Raw genomic sequence first — 19,722 nt, 5'->3', positions numbered from 1 at the left:
TAGATTAATACCTGTAAATGTGTCTGGATTATAATGTCTACTATAACGTCTAGATTAATACCTGTAAATGTGTCTGGATTATAATGTCTACTATAACGTCTAGATTAATACCTGTAAATGTGTCTGGATTATAATGTCTACTATAACGTCTAGATTAATACCTGTAAATATGTCTGGATTATAGTGTCTACTATAATGTCTACTATAACGTCTAGATTAATACCTGTGAATGTGTCTGGATTATAATGTCTACTATAACGTCTAGATTAATACCTGTAAATATGTCTGGATTATAATGTCTACTATAATGTCTACTATAACGTCTAGATTAATACCTGTAAATGTGTCTGGATTATAATGTCTACTATAACGTCTAGATAAATACCTGTAAATGTGTCTGGATTAGTGTCTACTATAACGTCTAGATAAATACCTGTAAATATGTCTGGATTATAATGTCTAGATTCATACCTGTGAATGTGTCTGGATTATAATGTCTACTATAACTACCATAACGTCTAGATTAATACCTGTAAATATGTCTGGATTATAATGTCTACTATAATGTCTAGATTCATACCTGTGAATGTGTCTGGATTATAATGTCTACTATAACGTCTAGATTCATACCTGTGAATGTGTCTGGATTATATTGTCTACTATAACGTCTAGATTAATACCTGTAAATGTGTCTGGATTAGTGTCTACTATAACGTCTAGATAAATACCTGTGAATGTGTCTGGATTATAGTGTCTACTATAACGTCTAAATTAATACCTGTAAATGTGTCTGGATTAGTGTCTACTATAACGTCTTGATTAATACCTGTAAATGTGTCTGGATTATAATGTCTACTATAACGTCTAGATTAATACCTGTAAATATGTCTGGATTATAATGTCTACTATAATGTCTAGATTCATACCTGTGAATGTGTCTGGATTATAATGTCTACTATAACGTCTAGATTCATACCTGTGAATGTGTCTGGATTATAATGTCTACTATAATGTCTACTATAACGTCTAGATTAATACCTGTGAATGTGTCTGGATTATAATGTCTACTATAACTACTATAACGTCTAGATTAATACCTGTAAATGTGTCTGGATTATAATGTCTACTATAACGTCTAGATTAATACCTGTAAATGTGTCTGGATTATATTGTCTACTATAACGTCTAGATTAATACCTGTAAATGTGTCTGGATTATAATGTCTACTATAACGTCTAGATTAATACCTGTAAATGTGTCTGGATTATATTGTCTACTATAACGTCTAGATTAATACCTGTGAATGTGTCTGGATTATAATGTCTACTATAACGTCTAGATTAATACCTGTAAATGTGTCTGGATTAGTGTCTACTATAACGTCTAGATAAATACCTGTGAATGTGTCTGGATTATAATGTCTACTATAACGTCTAGATAAATACCTGTAAATGTGTCTGGATTATATTGTCTACTATAACGTCTAGATAAATACCTGTAAATGTGTCTGGATTATAGTGTCTACTATAACGTCTAGATTAATACCTGTAAATGTGTCTGGATTATAGTGTCTACTATAACGTCTAAATAAATACCTGTAAATGTGTCTGGATTATAGTGTCTACTATAACGTCTAGATAAATACCTGTAAATGTGTCTGGATTATAGTGTCTACTATAACGTCTAGATAAATACCTGTAAATGTGTCTGGATTATAATGTCTACTATAGTGTCTAGATAAATACCTGTAAATGTGTCTGGATTATAGTGTCTACTATAACGTCTAGATAAATACCTGTAAATGTGTCTGGATTATAGTGTCTACTATAACGTCTAAATAAATACCTGTAAATGTGTCTGGATTATAGTGTCTACTATAACGTCTAGATAAATACCTGTAAATGCGTCTGGATTATAGTGTCTACTATAACGTCTAGATAAATACCTGTAAATGTGTCTGGATTATAGTGTCTACTATAACGTCTAGATTAATACCTGTAAATGTGTCTGGATTAGTGTCTACTATAACGTCTAGATAAATACCTGTGAATGTGTCTGGATTATAGTGTCTACTATAACGTCTAAATTAATACCTGTAAATGTGTCTGGATTAGTGTCTACTATAACGTCTAGATAAATACCTGTAAATGTGTCTGGATTATAGTGTCTACTATAACTACTATAACGTCTAGATAAATACCTGTGAATGTGTCTGGATTATAGTGTCTACTATAACGTCTAGATAAATACCTGTAAATGTGTCTGGATTATAATGTCTACTATAACGTCTTGATTAATACCTGTAAATGTGTCTGGATTATAATGTCTACTATAACGTCTAGATAAATACCTGTAAATGTGTCTGGATTATAATGTCTACTATAACGTCTAGATTAATACCTGTAAATGTGTCTGGATTATAGTGTCTACTATAACGTCTTGATTAATACCTGTAAATGTGTCTGGATTAGTGTCTACTATAACGTCTAGATTAATACCTGTAAATGTGTCTGGATTATAGTGTCTACTATAACGTCTAGATTAATACCTGTAAATGTGTCTGGATTATAGTGTCTACTATAACGTCTAGATTAATACCTGTAAATGTGTCTGGATTATAACGTCTAGATAAATACCTGTAAATGTGTCTGGATTAGTGTCTACTATAACGTCTAGATTAATACCTGTAAATGTGTCTGGATTATAGTGTCTACTATAACGTCTAGATTAATACCTGTAAATGTGTCTGGATTATAATGTCTACTATAACTACCATAACGTCTAGATTAATACCTGTAAATGTGTCTGGATTATAATGTCTACTATAACGTCTAGATAAATACCTGTAAATGTGTCTGGATTATAATGTCTACTATAACGTCTTGATTAATACCTGTAAATGTGCCTGGATTATATTGTCTACTATAACGTCTAGATTAATACCTGTAAATGTGTCTGGATTATAGTGTCTACTATAACGTCTAGATAAATACCTGTAAATGTGTCTGGATTATAATGTCTACTATAATGTCTAGATTCATACCTGTGAATGTGTCTGGATTATAATGTCTACTATAACGTCTAGATTCATACCTGTGAATGTGTCTGGATTATAATGTCTACTATAATGTCTACTATAACGTCTAGATTAATACCTGTAAATGTGTCTGGATTATAATGTCTACTATAACGTCTAGATTAATACCTGTAAATGTGTCTGGATTATAATGTCTACTATAACGTCTAGATTAATACCAGTAAATGTGTCTGGATTATAATGTCTACTATAACGTCTAGATTAATACCTGTAAATATGTCTGGATTATAGTGTCTACTATAATGTCTACTATAACGTCTAGATTAATACCTGTGAATGTGTCTGGATTATAATGTCTACTATAACGTCTAGATTAATACCTGTAAATATGTCTGGATTATAATGTCTACTATAATGTCTACTATAACGTCTAGATTAATACCTGTAAATGTGTCTGGATTATAATGTCTACTATAACGTCTAGATAAATACCTATAAATGTGTCTGGATTAGTGTCTACTATAACGTCTAGATAAATACCTGTAAATATGTCTGGATTATAATGTCTAGATTCATACCTGTGAATGTGTCTGGATTATAATGTCTACTATAACTACCATAACGTCTAGATTCATACCTGTGAATGTGTCTGGATTATAATGTCTACTATAACGTCTAGATTCATACCTGTGAATGTGTCTGGATTATATTGTCTACTATAACGTCTAGATTAATACCTGTAAATGTGTCTGGATTAGTGTCTACTATAACGTCTAGATAAATACCTGTGAATGTGTCTGGATTATAGTGTCTACTATAACGTCTAAATTAATACCTGTAAATGTGTCTGGATTAGTGTCTACTATAACGTCTTGATTAATACCTGTAAATATGTCTGGATTATAATGTCTACTATAATGTCTAGATTCATACCTGTGAATGTGTCTGGATTATAATGTCTACTATAATGTCTACTATAACGTCTAGATTAATACCTGTGAATGTGTCTGGATTATAATGTCTACTATAACTACTATAACGTCTAGATTAATACCTGTAAATGTGTCTGGATTATAATGTCTACTATAACGTCTAGATTAATACCTGTAAATGTGTCTGGATTATAGTGTCTACTATAACGTCTTGATTAATACCTGTGAATGTGTCTGGATTATAGTGTCTACTATAACTACTATAACGTCTAGATTAATACCTGTAAATGTGTCTGGATTATATTGTCTACTATAACTTCTTGATTAATACCTGTGAATGTGTCTGGATTATAGTGTCTACTATAACGTCTAGATTCATACCTGTGAATGTGTCTGGATTATAATGTCTACTATAATGTCTACTATAACGTCTAGATTAATACCTGTAAATGTGTCTGGATTATAATGTCTACTATAATGTCTACTATAACGTCTAGATTAATACCTGTAAATGTGTCTGGATTATAGTGTCTACTATAATGTCTAGATTCATACCTGTGAATGTGTCTGGATTATAGTGTCTACTATAATGTCTAGATTCATACCTGTGAATGTGTCTGGATTATAGTGTCTACTATAACGTCTAGATTAATACCTGTAAATGTGTCTGGATTATAATGTCTACTATAATGTCTACTATAACGTCTAGATTAATACCTGTAAATGTGTCTGGATTATAATGTCTACTATAACGTCTACTATAACGTCTAGATTAATACCTGTGAATGTGTCTGGATTATATTGTCTACTATAGTGTCTTCTATAACGTCTAGATTAATACCTGTAAATATGTCTGGATTATAATGTCTACTATAATGTCTAGATTCATACCTGTGAATGTGTCTGGATTATAATGTCTACTATAACGTCTAGATTAATACCTGTAAATGCTGCGTTTTGTATTTAATCTAGGAACAGAGATGATTGACAGTCAGCTGATGGGGGAGTTTGAGGCAGACCTGAAAGAGCTAGAAGCAGACTCCTGGAGCAACATTATGGACAGCAACTTCCTCAAACATCTGAAGAAGGACGTCATCAAGAGACAGGACGTCATCTACGGTACCTACCACTGCTACAGTACTTGCCTTGAGTTAAACCCCCCCTCCCCCCTCTCCATCAATAAACAGGACATCATCTACACACACCCCTGTCTCATCTGGCATATCCAGACTGGATCCAGAAAGACAGAGGGGATAATACACGTAGTAAATCACTGATAGAAAACTCAAGGGTGGGCTTTGCTGAGACGACAAACTATTGTGAAGGGTTACAATGTACTACTACCCCTCTATCTAGAGTTACAATACACTACTACCCCTCTATCTAGAGTTACAATACACTACTACCCCTCTATCTAGAGTTACAATACACTACTACCCCTCTATCTAGAGTTACAATACACTACTACCCCTCTATCTAGAGTTACAATACACTACTACCCCTCTATCTAGAGTTACAATACACTACTACCCCTCTATCTAGAGTTACAATACACTACTACCCCTCTATCTAGAGTTACAATACACTACTACCCCTCTATCTAGAGTTACAATACACTACTACCCCTCTATCTAGAGTTACAATACACTACTACCCCTCTATCTAGAGTTACAATACACTACTACCCCTCTATCTAGAGTTACAATACACTACTACCCCTCTATCTAGAGTTACAATACACTACTACCCCTCTATCTAGAGTTACAATACACTACTACCCCTCTATCTAGAGTTACAATACACTACTACCCTCTATCTAGAGTTACAATACACTACTACCCCTCTATCTAGAGTTACAATACACTACTACCCCTCTATCTAGAGTTACAATACACTACTACCCCTCTATCTAGAGTTACAATACACTACTACCCCTCTATCTAGAGTTACAATACACTACTACCCCTCTATCTAGAGTTACAATACACTACTACCCCTCTATCTAGAGTTACACTACTACCCCTCTATCTAGAGTTACAATACACTACTACCCCTCTATCTAGAGTTACAATACACTACTACCCCTCTATCTAGAGTTACAATACACTACTACCCCTCTATCTAGAGTTACACTACTACCCCTCTATCTAGAGTTACAATACACTACTACCCCTCTATCTAGAGTTACAATACACTACTACCCCTCTATCTAGAGTTACAATACACTACTACCCCTCTATCTAGAGTTACAATACACTACTACCCCTCTATATAGAGTTACACTACTACCCCTCTATCTAGAGTTACAATACACTACTACCCCTCTATCTAGAGTTACAATACACTACTACCCCTCTATCTAGAGTTACAATACACTACTACCCCTCTATCTAGAGTTACAATACCCTACTACCCCTCTATCTAGAGTTACAATACACTACTACCCCTCTATCTAGAGTTACAATACACTACTACCCCTCTATCTAGAGTTACAATACACTACTACCCCTCTATCTAGAGTTACAATACACTACTACCCCTCTATCTAGAGTTACAATACACTACTACCCCTCTATTTAGAGTTACAATACACTACTACCCTCTATCTAGAGTTACAATACACTACTACCCATCTATCTAGAGTTACACTACTACCCCTCTATCTAGAGTTACAATACACTACTACCCCTCTATCTAGAGTTACAATACACTACTACCCATCTATCTAGAGTTACACTACTACCCCTCTATCTAGAGTTACAATACACTACTACCCCTCTATCTAGAGTTACACTACTACCCCTCTATCTAGAGTTACAATACACTACTACCCCTCTATCTAGAGTTACAATACACTACTACCCCTCTATCTAGAGTTACAATACACTACTACCCCTCTATCTAGAGTTACAATACACTACTACCCCTCTATCTAGAGTTACAATACACTACTACCCCTCTATCTAGAGTTACAATACACTACTACCCCTCTATCTAGAGTTACAATACACTACTACCCCTCTATCTAGAGTTACAATACACTACTACCCCTCTATCTAGAGTTACAATACACTACTACCCCTCTTTCTAGAGTTACAATACACTACTACCCCTCTATCTAGAGTTACAATACACTACTACCCCTCTATCTAGAGTTACAATACACTACTACCCCTCTATCTAGAGTTGGACATACCCTGATCTCCCCAAGTTCCTCCCCCTCCTAATCTTAACCCGCTTCTCTCCCTGTATCTCCCCCTTTCAACCTTAACCCCTCCCTGTATCTCCCCCGAACCCCATGGTTCTCCCCCTCCTAACCTAACCTTCACCCCCTCTCTCCCTGTATCTCCCCCTTCCAACCTTAACCCCTCCCTGTATCTCCCCCGAACCCCATGGTTCTCCCTGTATCTCCCCCGAACCCCATGGTTCTCCCTGTATCTCCCCCTGAACCCCATGGTTCTCCCTGTATCTCCCCCGAACCCCATGGTTCTCCCCCTACAGAGTTGATGCAGACAGAGATGCACCACGTGCGGACCCTGCTCATCATGGTGGAGGTGTACAGTAAGGGTCTGGTGAAGGAGCTGCAGCTGGAGCCTCAGACAGTAGACAGGCTGTTCCCTGCCCAGGAGGAGCTCCTGGACCTCCACACCTCCTTCCTGACACGCCTCCTGGAGAGGAAGAGGGAGAGCCAGCAGGAGGCGGAGAACGGAGGATTCATTATCAACAAGATAGGAGACATCCTGGAGACACAGGTTAGAGGAGGGAGAGAGCCCACACTACACCACCACAGAACACCACAGAACACTACACAACACCACACCACACCACACCACACCACACCACACCACACCACAGAACACCACACCACAGAACACCACAGAACACCACACCACAGAACACCACACCACAGAACACCACAGAACACCACACCACAGAACACCACACCACACCACACCACAGAACCTCACACCACAGAACACCACACCACACCACAGAACACCACACCACAGAACACCACACCACAGAACACCACAGAACACCACACCACAGAACACCACACCACACCACACCACAGAACCTCACACCACAGAACACCACACCACACCACAGAACACCACACCACAGAACACCACACCACAGAACACCACACCACAGAACACCACACCACAGAACACCACACCACAGAACACCACACCACAGAACACCACACCACAGAACACCACACCACAGAACACCACAGAACACCACACCACAGAACACTACACCACAGAACACCACAGAACACCACACCACAGAACACTACACCACAGAACACCACAGAACACCACACCACAGAACACCTCACCACAGAACACCACAGAACACCACACCACAGAACACCTCACCACAGAACACCACAGAACAGAACACCATAGAACACCACAGAACACCACACTACAGAACACCACACCACAGAACACCACACCACAGAACACCCCAGAACACCACACCACAGAACACCATAGAACACCATAGAACACCACAGAACACCACACCACAGAACACCACACCACAGAACACCATAGAACACCACAGAACACCACACTACAGAACACCACAGAACACCACACCACAGAACACCACAGAACACTACGGTAATGTGGGGAAAAGGGTCTGGACGGAACCAAAGCAAAAGAAAGTAAAAGTTAAAGAGCCCCCTCTCCTACCTTACCTATTTTAGCACCACCTGGCACGCTAACCAAAATACAGGGGTCCGCCCAGGTCTTACCTAACCTTTAGCACCACCTGGCGCGCTAACCAGAATACAGGGGTCCGCCCAGGTCTTACCTAGTGTGCCTAGACAGTGAATATACTACGGGTATATGTATGCCCGCGGGCCTCTTGCCTAAGCACTCCCTAGGTGCCTTCCCCTTCCCCCCTGGGAACAAAAACAGAATAATTACTAACGTAACGTGAACAATTTAAATAAACCAAAAACACTAAGTCCTATGGCATACACATACCGCTGTAGGACCGGCTACAAAATACTTTACAAAATACTTTACAACAACTTTATACCGACCCTACAACCAACACAGCACATCCCAGAAGCTCCCTCATCCTAACAAAGGAACTCTGGCTTTTAAAGCTGCAGAAGAAGTCGGTAATTAAAGACAACTCTATCTCCTGACGAGAGGGCGTGGTCAGAGCTCCAATTAGCAATGGGGCTGACCAATCAGCTGCTTGGAATCCAGGGAAGCCATTTCCTGAAACACACACACACAAACCCACAACACAGAATCTCGGGTAACGTAAGACATATCACGCCTGTTGCTGTTTTTCAGTTCTCAGGGACCAAAGCAGCGATAATGAAGAGAGTTTACGGGAAGTTCTGCAGCCGACACAACGAGGCCGTGAACATCTACAAGGAGCTGCACTCCAAAGACAAACGCTTCCAGGCCTTCATCAGGGTAGGCACTTAGCGTCCACTACTCATTTACAGCATCCGTTCTCATTAGACATCAGCTAAAAACAATATCACATATCATCTCTGTGTCTAGTCATCTAACTGTTACATCGTTCTGTTGCATCTAATCAATTCTGTCTTCCTGTTATGTGTCTTTTTAAGAAGAAGATGAGTAGCAGTATCGTCCGGAGGCTAGGTATCCCAGAGTGCATTCTGTTAGTCACCCAGAGGATCACCAAGTACCCCGTCCTGATGCAGAGAATACTACATCACACTAAAGGTTTGTCTGCTGCCCCCAGCTCTGCCATGCCCTCTGCTGGACAGATGAGGTGGTCTCTGTACGTACGTACGTACGTATGTACGTACGCACACACACACACACACACACACACACACACACACACACACACACACACACACACACACACACACACACACACACACACACACACACACACACACACACACACACACACAGGTCAAGGCACACATCAACTTCATTATCCCGGACACCCAGGACCATCTCCAATTTGAACACCTCTGCAACTGGATCCTGGACTTCCTGACGGGCCGCCCCCCCCCCCCCCCCCCCCCCCCCCCCCCCCAGGTGGTAAGGGTAGGCAACAACACATATTTCACCCTGATCCTGACGGGCCTCCCTGATCCTCAACACTGAGGCCCCTCAGGGATGCGTGCTTAGTCCCCTCCTGTACTCCCTGTTCACCCACGACCGGGTAGCCACGCACGACTCTATCTCCATCATCAAGTTTGCTGACGACACGACGGTGGTAGGCCTGATCACCGACAACAATGAGACAGCTTATAGGGAGGCGGTCAGAGAATTGGCAGTGTGGTGCCATGACAACAACCTCTCCCTCAACGTGATCCAGACCAAGGAGCTGATGGTGGACTACAGGGAGGAGGTCAGAACCCTGGCAGTGTGGTGCCATGACAACACCCTCTCCCTCAACGTCAGCCAGACCAAGGAGCTGATGGTGGACTACAGGGAGGAGGTCAGAACCCTGGCAGTGTGGTGCCATGACAACAACCTCTCCCTCAACGTGATCCAGACCAAGGAGCTGATGGTGGACTACAGGGAGGAGGTCAGAACCCTGGCAGTGTGGTGCCATGACAACAACCTCTCCCTCAACGAGGAGACAGCCTACAGGGAGGAGGTCAGAACCCTGGCAGTGTGGTGCCATGACAACAACCTCTCCCTCAACGTCAGCCAGACCAAGGAGCTGATGGTGGACTACAGGGAGAAGGTCAGATCCCTGGCAGTGTGGTGCCATGACAACAACCTCTCCCTCAACGTCAGCCAGACCAAGGAGCTGATGGTGGACTACAGGGAGAAGGTCAGATCCCTGGCAGTGTGGTGCCATGACAACAACCTCTCCCTCAACGTCAGCCAGACCAAGGAGCTGATGGTGGACTACAGGGAGAAGGTCAGAACCCTGGCAGTGTGGTGCCATGACAACAACCTCTCCCTCAACGTCAGCCAGACCAAGGAGCTGATGGTGGACTACAGGGAGAAGGTCAGATCCCTGGCAGTGTGGTGCCATGACAACAACCTCTCCCTCAACGTCAGCAAGCCCAAGGAGCTGATGGTGGAGTACAGGAAACAGGGGTGGGTGCCACCAGCCACGTCAACAAGGACGCAGTGGGGAGGGTCAAGCGCATCAAGTTCCTCGGTGTCCACATCATTGAGGACTTCACATGGACCTCGCACACATTTTGTTACATTACAGCCTTATTCTAAAATATATATTTTTCCTCATCAATCTATTCCCCCTCATAATACCCCATCATGAAAATGTAAAAACAGGTTTTTAGAAATGTTTGAAAATGTATTTAAAAAATTAAAAACAGAAATAATTTATTTACATAAGTATGCATCCTGTTTCCATTGATCATCCTTGAGATGTTTCTACAACTTGATTGGAGTCCACCTGTGGTAAATTATACTGATATGACATGACTTGGAAAGGCACACACCTGTCTATATACTTTAAGGTCCCACAGTTGAGAGTGCATATCAGAGCAGAAACCAAGCCGAGAGGTGGAAGGAATTTTCCGTAGAGCTCCGAGACAGGACTGTGAAATACAGATATAAATCAGCTGGGTCTTTCTGGGGAAGTCTCTAAGAGCTGGGAGTCTTTCTGGGTAAGTCTCTAAGAGCTTTTAGTCTTTCTGGGTAAGTCTCTAAGAGCTGGGAGTCTTTCTGGGTAAGTCTCTAGGGGCTGTGAGTCTTTCTGGGTAAGTCTCTAAGAGCTGGGAGTCTTTCTGGGTAAGTCTCTAAGAGCTGGGAGTCTTTCTGGGTAAGTCTCTAAGAGCTGGGAGTCTTTCTGGGTAAGTCTCTAAGAGCTGGGAGTCTTTCTGGGTAAGTCTCTAAAAGCTGGGAGTCTTTCTGGGTAAGTCTCTAAGAGCTGGGAGTCTTTCTGGGTAAGTCTCTAAGAGCTGGGAGTCTTTCTGGGTAAGTCTCTAAGAGCTGGGAGTCTTTCTGGGTAAGTCTCTAAGAGCTGGGAGTCTTTCTGGGTAAGTCTCTAAGAGCTGGGAGTCTTTCTGGGTAAGTCTCTAAGAGCTGGGAGTCTTTCTAGGTAAGTCTCTAAGAGCTGGGAGTCTTTCTGGGTACGTCTCTAAGAGCTGGGAGTCTTTCTGGGTAAGTCTCTAAGAGCTGGGTGTCTTTCTGGGTAAGTCTCTAAGAGCTGGGAGTCTTTCTGGGTAAGTCTCTAAGAGCTGGGAGTCTTTCTGGGTAAGTCTCTAAGAGCTGGGAGTCTTTCTATGTAAGTCTCTAAGAGCTGGGAGTCTTTCTGGGTAAGTCTCTAAGAGCTGGGAGTCTTTCTGGGTAAGTCTCTAAGAGCTGGGAGTCTTTCTGGGTAAGTCTCTAAGAGCTGGGAGTCTTTCTGGGTAAGTCTCTAAGAGCTGGGAGTCTTTCTGGGTAAGTCTCTAAGAGCTTTGTACACTGTGATTGTACAATATTTGCCCATTATTCCTTTTTAAAATTCTTCAAGCTCTGTCGAGTTGGTTGTTGATCATTGCTAGAAAGCCATTTTCACATCTTGCCATAGATTTTCAAACTGTAACAAGGTCGGTCAGGAACATTTAATGTCTTCCTGGTAAGCAACACCAGAGTATACAGCATTTGGCCTTGTATTTTAGGTTATTGTCCTGCTGAAGGGAGATTTTTGTCTCCCAGTGTCTGTTGGAAAGCAGACTGAACCAGGTTTTCCTCTATGATTTTCCTGTGTTTATAGCTGTATTCCGTTTATTTTTATCCTAAAAAAAACTCTGTAGTCCTTGCTGATACCAAGCATAGTCATATCATGATGCAGCCACCACTATGAAAATATGGAGAGTGGTACTCAGTGATGTGTTGTGTTGGATTTGCCCCAAACATAACACTTTGTATTCAACACAAAAAGTTCAGTTCTTTGCAAAGTTTTTTGCAGTATTACTTAAGTGCCTTGTAGCAAAAAGGATTAATTTAGGTTAGTATTGTGGAGTAACTACAATGTTGTTGAACCATCCTCAGTTGTCTCCTATCACAGCCATTAAACTCTGTAACTGTTTCAGCCTCATGGTGAAATCCCTGAGCAGTTTCCTTCCTCTCCAGCAACTGAGTTAGGAGGGATGCCTGTATCGTTGTAGCGACTGGGTGTATTTATACACCATTCAAAGTATAATTAATAACTTCACAACGGGATGTTCAATGTCTGCTTTTAGATTTTTACCCATCTAACAATAGGTGCCCTTCTTCACAAGGCATTGGAAAACCTCCCTGGTCTTTGTGGTTGAATCTATGTTTGAAATGCACTTCTCGACTGAGGGACCTTATAGACACCTTGATGTGTGGAGTATAGAGATGATGTAGTCATTCAAAAATCATGTTGACCATCCCCTCCCCACAGAGAATGAGGAAGACCACGAGGACCTGAGTGATGCTCTATACCAGGTCAAGGAGGTCATCACTGCAGTGGACAGCAAGGTAATACAATACAAAATAATCATAGTTTACCCATGATAATAATATGTTAAGAAAAGGTCAACTAAAATATGATAACAATATATTAATAATAGGTAAACTGACCAATGATAATAACTGTCATGTTGCTAGGTGAACTGACCAATGATAATAACTGTTGCTAGGTGAACTGATCTATGATAATAACTGTCATGTTGCTAGGTGAACTGACCTATGATAATAACTGTCATGTTGCTAGGTAAACTGACCAATGATAATAACTGTTGCTAGGTGAACTGACCTATGATAATAACTGTCATGTTGCTAGGTGAACTGACCTATGATAATAACTGTTGCTAGGTGAACTGACCTATGATAATAACTGTCATGTTGCTAGGTGAACTGACCTATGATAGTAACTGTCATGTTGCTAGGTGAACTGACCTATGATAATAACTGTCATGTTGCTAGGTGAACTGACCTATGATAGTAACTGTCATGTTGCTAGGTGAACTGACCTATGATAATAACTGTCATGTTGCTAGGTGAACTGACCTATGATAATAACTGTCATGTTGCTAGGTGAACTGACCTATGATAATAACTGTCATGTTGCTAGGTGAACTGACCTATGATAATAACTGTCATGTTGCTAGGTGAACTGACCTATGGTAATAACTGTCATGTTGCTAGGTGAACTGACCTATGATAATAACTGTTGCTAGGTGAACTGACCTATGATAATAACTGTTGCTAGGTGAACTGACCTATGATAATAACTGTCATGTTGCTAGGTGAACTGACCTATGATAATAACTGTCATGTTGCTAGGTGAACTGACCTATGATAATAACTGTCATGTTGCTAGGTGAACTGACCTATGATAATAACTGTCATGTTGCTAGGTGAACTGACCTATGATAATAACGGTCATGTTGCTAGGTGAACTGACCTATGATAATAACTGTCATGTTGCTAGGTGAACTGACCTATGATAATAACTGTCATGTTGCTAGGTGAGCTGACCTATGATAATAACTGTCATGTTGCTAGGTGAACTGACCTATGATAATAACTGTCATGTTGCTAGGTGAACTGACCTATGATAATAACTGTTGCTAGGTGAACTGACCTATGATAATAACTGTCATGTTGCTAGGTGAACTGACCTATGATAATAACTGTTGCTAGGTGAACTGACCTATGGTAATAACTGTTGCTAGGTGAACTGACCTATGATAATAACTGTCATGTTGCTAGGTGAACTGACCTATGATAATAACTGTTGCTAGGTGAACTGACCTATGGTAATAACTGTCATGTTGCTAGGTGAACTGACCTATGATAATAACTGTTGCTAGGTGAACTGACCTATGATAATAACTGTCATGTTGCTAGGTGAACTGACCTATGATAATAACTGTTGCTAGGTGAACTGACCTATGATAATAACTGTCATGTTGCTAGGTGAACTGACCTATGATAATAACTGTTGCTAGGTGAACTGACCTATGGTAATAACTGTCATGTTGCTAGGTGAACTGACCTATGATAATAACTGTTGCTAGGTGAACTGACCTATGATAATAACTGTCATGTTGCTAGGTGAACTGACCAATGATAATAACTGTCATGTTGCTAGGTGAACTGACCTATGATAATAACTGTTGCTAGGTGAACTGACCTATGATAATAACTGTCATGTTGCTAGGTGAACTGACCTATGATAATAACTGTTGCTAGGTGAACTGACCTATGATAATAACTGTCATGTTGCTAGGTGAACTGACCTATGATAATAACTGTTGCTAGGTGAACTGACCTATGATAGTAACTGTCATGTTGCTAGGTGAACTGACCTATGATAATAACTGTCATGTTGCTAGGTGAACTGACCTATGATAATAACTGTCATGTTGCTAGGTGAACTGACCTATGATAATAACTGTTGCTAGGTGAACTGACCTATGATAATAACTGTCATGTTGCTAGGTGAACTGACCTATGATAATAACTGTTGCTAGGTGAACTGACCTATGATAATAACTGTCATGTTGCTAGGTGAACTGACCTATGATAATAACTGTTGCTAGGTGAACTGACCTATGATATTAACTGTCATGTTGCTAGGTGAACTGACCTATGATAATAACTGTCATGTTGCTAGGTGAACTGACCTATGATAATAACTGTCATGTTGCTAGGTGAACTGACCTATGGTAATAACTGTCATGTTGCTAGGTGAACTGACCTATGATAATAACTGTCATGTTGCTAGGTGAACTGACCTATGATAATAACTGTCATGTTGCTAGGTGAACTGACCTATGATAATAACTGTCATGTTGCTAGGTGAACTGACCTATGATAATAACTGTTGCTAGGTGAACTGACCTATGATAATAACTGTCATGTTGCTAGGTGAACTGACCTATGATAATAACTGTCATGTTGCTAGGTGAACTGACCTATGATAATAACTGTCATGTTGCTAGGTGAACTGACCTATGGTAATAACTGTCATGTTGCTAGGTGAACTGACCTATGATAATAACTGTCATGTTGCTAGGTGAACTGACCTATGATAATAACTGTCATGTTGCTAGGTGAACTGACCTATGATAATAACTGTCATGTTGCTAGGTGAACTGACCTATGATAATAACTGTCATGTTGCTAGGTGAACTGACCTATGGTAATAACTGTCATGTTGCTAGGTGAACTGACCTATGATAATAACTGTTGCTAGGTGAACTGACCTATGATAATAACTGTCATGTTGCTAGGTGAACTGACCAATGATAATAACTGTCATGTTGCTAGGTGAACTGACCTATGATAATAACTGTTGCTAGGTGAACTGACCTATGATAATAACTGTCATGTTGCTAGGTGAACTGACCTATGATAATAACTGTCATGTTGCTAGGTGAACTGACCTATGATAACAACTGTCATGTTGCTAGGTGAACTGACCTATGATAATAACTGTCAAGTTGCTAGGTGAACTGACCTATGATAATAACTGTTGCTAGGTGAACTGACCTATGATAGTAACTGTCATGTTGCTAGGTGAACTGACCTATGATAATAACTGTCATGTTGCTAGGTGAACTGACCTATGATAATAACTGTCATGTTGCTAGGTGAACTGACCTATGATAATAACTGTCATGTTGCTAGGTGAACTGACCTATGATAATAACTGTTGCTAGGTGAACTGACCTATGATAATAACTGTCATGTTGCTAGGTGAACTGACCTATGATAATAACTGTTGTTAGGTGAACTGACCTATGGTAATAACTGTTGCTAGGTGAACTGACCTATGATAATAACTGTCATGTTGCTAGGTGAACTGACCTATGATAATAACTGTTGCTAGGTGAACTGACCTATGGTAATAACTGTCATGTTGCTAGGTGAACTGACCTATGATAATAACTGTTGCTAGGTGAACTGACCTATGATAATAACTGTCATGTTGCTAGGTGAACTGACCTATGATAATAACTGTCATGTTGCTAGGTGAACTGACCTATGATAATAACTGTTGCTAGGTGAACTGACCTATGATAATAACTGTCATGTTGCTAGGTGAACTGACCTATGATAATAACTGTTGCTAGGTGAACTGACCTATGATAATAACTGTCATGTTGCTAGGTGAACTGACCTATGATAATAACTGTTGCTAGGTGAACTGACCTATGGTAATAACTGTTGCTAGGTGAACTGACCTATGATAATAACTGTCATGTTGCTAGGTGAACTGACCTATGATAATAACTGTTGCTAGGTGAACTGACCTATGGTAATAACTGTCATGTTGCTAGGTGAACTGACCTATGATAATAACTGTTGCTAGGTGAACTGACCTATGATAATAACTGTCATGTTGCTAGGTGAACTGACCAATGATAATAACTGTCATGTTGCTAGGTGAACTGACCTATGATAATAACTGTTGCTAGGTGAACTGACCTATGATAATAACTGTCATGTTGCTAGGTGAACTGACCTATGATAATAACTGTCATGTTGCTAGGTGAACTGACCTATGGTAATAACTGTCATGTTGCTAGGTGAACTGACCTATGATAATAACTGTCATGTTGCTAGGTGAACTGACCTATGATAATAACTGTCATGTTGCTAGGTGAACTGACCTATGATAATAACTGTCATGTTGCTAGGTGAACTGACCTATGATAATAACTGTCATGTTGCTAGGTGAACTGACCTATGATAATAACTGTTGCTAGGTGAACTGACCTATGATAGTAACTGTCATGTTGCTAGGTGAACTGACCTATGATAATAACTGTCATGTTGCTAGGTGAACTGACCTATGATAATAACTGTCATGTTGCTAGGTGAACTGACCTATGATAATAACTGTCATGTTGCTAGGTGAACTGACCTATGATAATAACTGTTGCTAGGTGAACTGACCTATGATAATAACTGTCATGTTGCTAGGTGAACTGACCTATGATAATAACTGTTGCTAGGTGAACTGACCTATGATAATAACTGTCATGTTGCTAGGTGAACTGACCTATGATAATAACTGTCATGTTGCTAGGTGAACTGACCTATGATAATAACTGTCATGTTGCTAGGTGAACTGACCTATGGTAATAACTGTCATGTTGCTAGGTGAACTGACCTATGATAATAACTGTCATGTTGCTAGGTGAACTGACCTATGATAATAACTGTCATGTTGCTAGGTGAACTGACCTATGATAATAACTGTCATGTTGCTAGGTGAACTGACCTATGATAATAACTGTTGCTAGGTGAACTGACCTATGATAGTAACTGTCATGTTGCTAGGTGAACTGACCTATGATAGTAACTGTCATGTTGCTAGGTGAACTGACCTATGGTAATAACTGTCATGTTGCTAGGTGAACTGACCTATGATAATAACTGTTGCTAGGTGAACTGACCTATGATAATAACTGTCATGTTGCTAGGTGAACTGACCTATGATAATAACTGTCATGTTGCTAGGTGAACTGACCTATGGTAATAACTGTCATGTTGCTAGGTGAACTGACCTATGATAATAACTGTTGCTAGGTGAACTGACCTATGATAATAACTGTTGCTAGGTGAACTGACCTATGATAATAACTGTCATGTTGCTAGGTGAACTGACCTATGATAATAACTGTCATGTTGCTAGGTGAACTGACCTATGATAATAACTGTCATGTTGCTAGGTGAACTGACCTATGATAATAACTGTCATGTTGCTAGGTGAACTGACCTATGATAATAACGGTCATGTTGCTAGGTGAACTGACCTATGATAATAACTGTCATGTTGCTAGGTGAACTGACCTATGATAATAACTGTCATGTTGCTAGGTGAGCTGACCTATGATAATAACTGTCATGTTGCTAGGTGAACTGACCTATGATAATAACTGTCATGTTGCTAGGTGAACTGACCTATGATAATAACTGTTGCTAGGTGAACTGACCTATGATAATAACTGTCATGTTGCTAGGTGAACTGACCTATGATAATAACTGTTGCTAGGTGAACTGACCTATGGTAATAACTGTTGCTAGGTGAACTGACCTATGATAATAACTGTCATGTTGCTAGGTGAACTGACCTATGATAATAACTGTTGCTAGGTGAACTGACCTATGGTAATAACTGTCATGTTGCTAGGTGAACTGACCTATGATAATAACTGTTGCTAGGTGAACTGACCTATGATAATAACTGTCATGTTGCTAGGTGAACTGACCTATGATAATAACTGTTGCTAGGTGAACTGACCTATGATAATAACTGTCATGTTGCTAGGTGAACTGACCTATGATAATAACTGTTGCTAGGTGAACTGACCTATGGTAATAACTGTCATGTTGCTAGGTGAACTGACCTATGATAATAACTGTTGCTAGGTGAACTGACCTATGATAATAACTGTCATGTTGCTAGGTGAACTGACCAATGATAATAACTGTCATGTTGCTAGGTGAACTGACCTATGATAATAACTGTTGCTAGGTGAACTGACCTATGATAATAACTGTCATGTTGCTAGGTGAACTGACCTATGATAATAACTGTTGCTAGGTGAACTGACCTATGATAATAACTGTCATGTTGCTAGGTGAACTGACCTATGATAATAACTGTTGCTAGGTGAACTGACCTATGATAGTAACTGTCATGTTGCTAGGTGAACTGACCTATGATAATAACTGTCATGTTGCTAGGTGAACTGACCTATGATAATAACTGTCATGTTGCTAGGTGAACTGACCTATGATAATAACTGTTGCTAGGTGAACTGACCTATGATAATAACTG

General features: G+C 40.0%; 1 protein-coding gene across 2 annotated transcripts in view; it reads left to right on the top strand.

The window, feature by feature from the left end:
• Positions 1–19,722, top strand: part of LOC129834797 (A-kinase anchor protein 13-like) — a 109,334-nt gene that overhangs the window by 35,350 nt on the left and 54,262 nt on the right. For both annotated transcript variants that reach the window (XM_055900083.1, XM_055900082.1), the window contains exons 7-11: positions 4,942–5,088; positions 7,471–7,721; positions 9,294–9,419; positions 9,578–9,695; positions 13,324–13,400. In XM_055900083.1, coding sequence (XP_055756058.1) covers positions 4,942–5,088; positions 7,471–7,721; positions 9,294–9,419; positions 9,578–9,695; positions 13,324–13,400 — 719 coding nt within the window. The remainder of the gene's footprint in view (positions 1–4,941; positions 5,089–7,470; positions 7,722–9,293; positions 9,420–9,577; positions 9,696–13,323; positions 13,401–19,722) is intronic.

The sequence above is a fragment of the Salvelinus fontinalis genome, chromosome 35, assembly GCF_029448725.1.
Source record: "Salvelinus fontinalis isolate EN_2023a chromosome 35, ASM2944872v1, whole genome shotgun sequence".
Taxonomy (NCBI): Eukaryota; Metazoa; Chordata; class Actinopteri; order Salmoniformes; family Salmonidae; genus Salvelinus; species Salvelinus fontinalis.
Note: the sequence above shows the minus strand (reverse complement) of the source record. Positions and strands in the feature narration are given on the sequence as shown.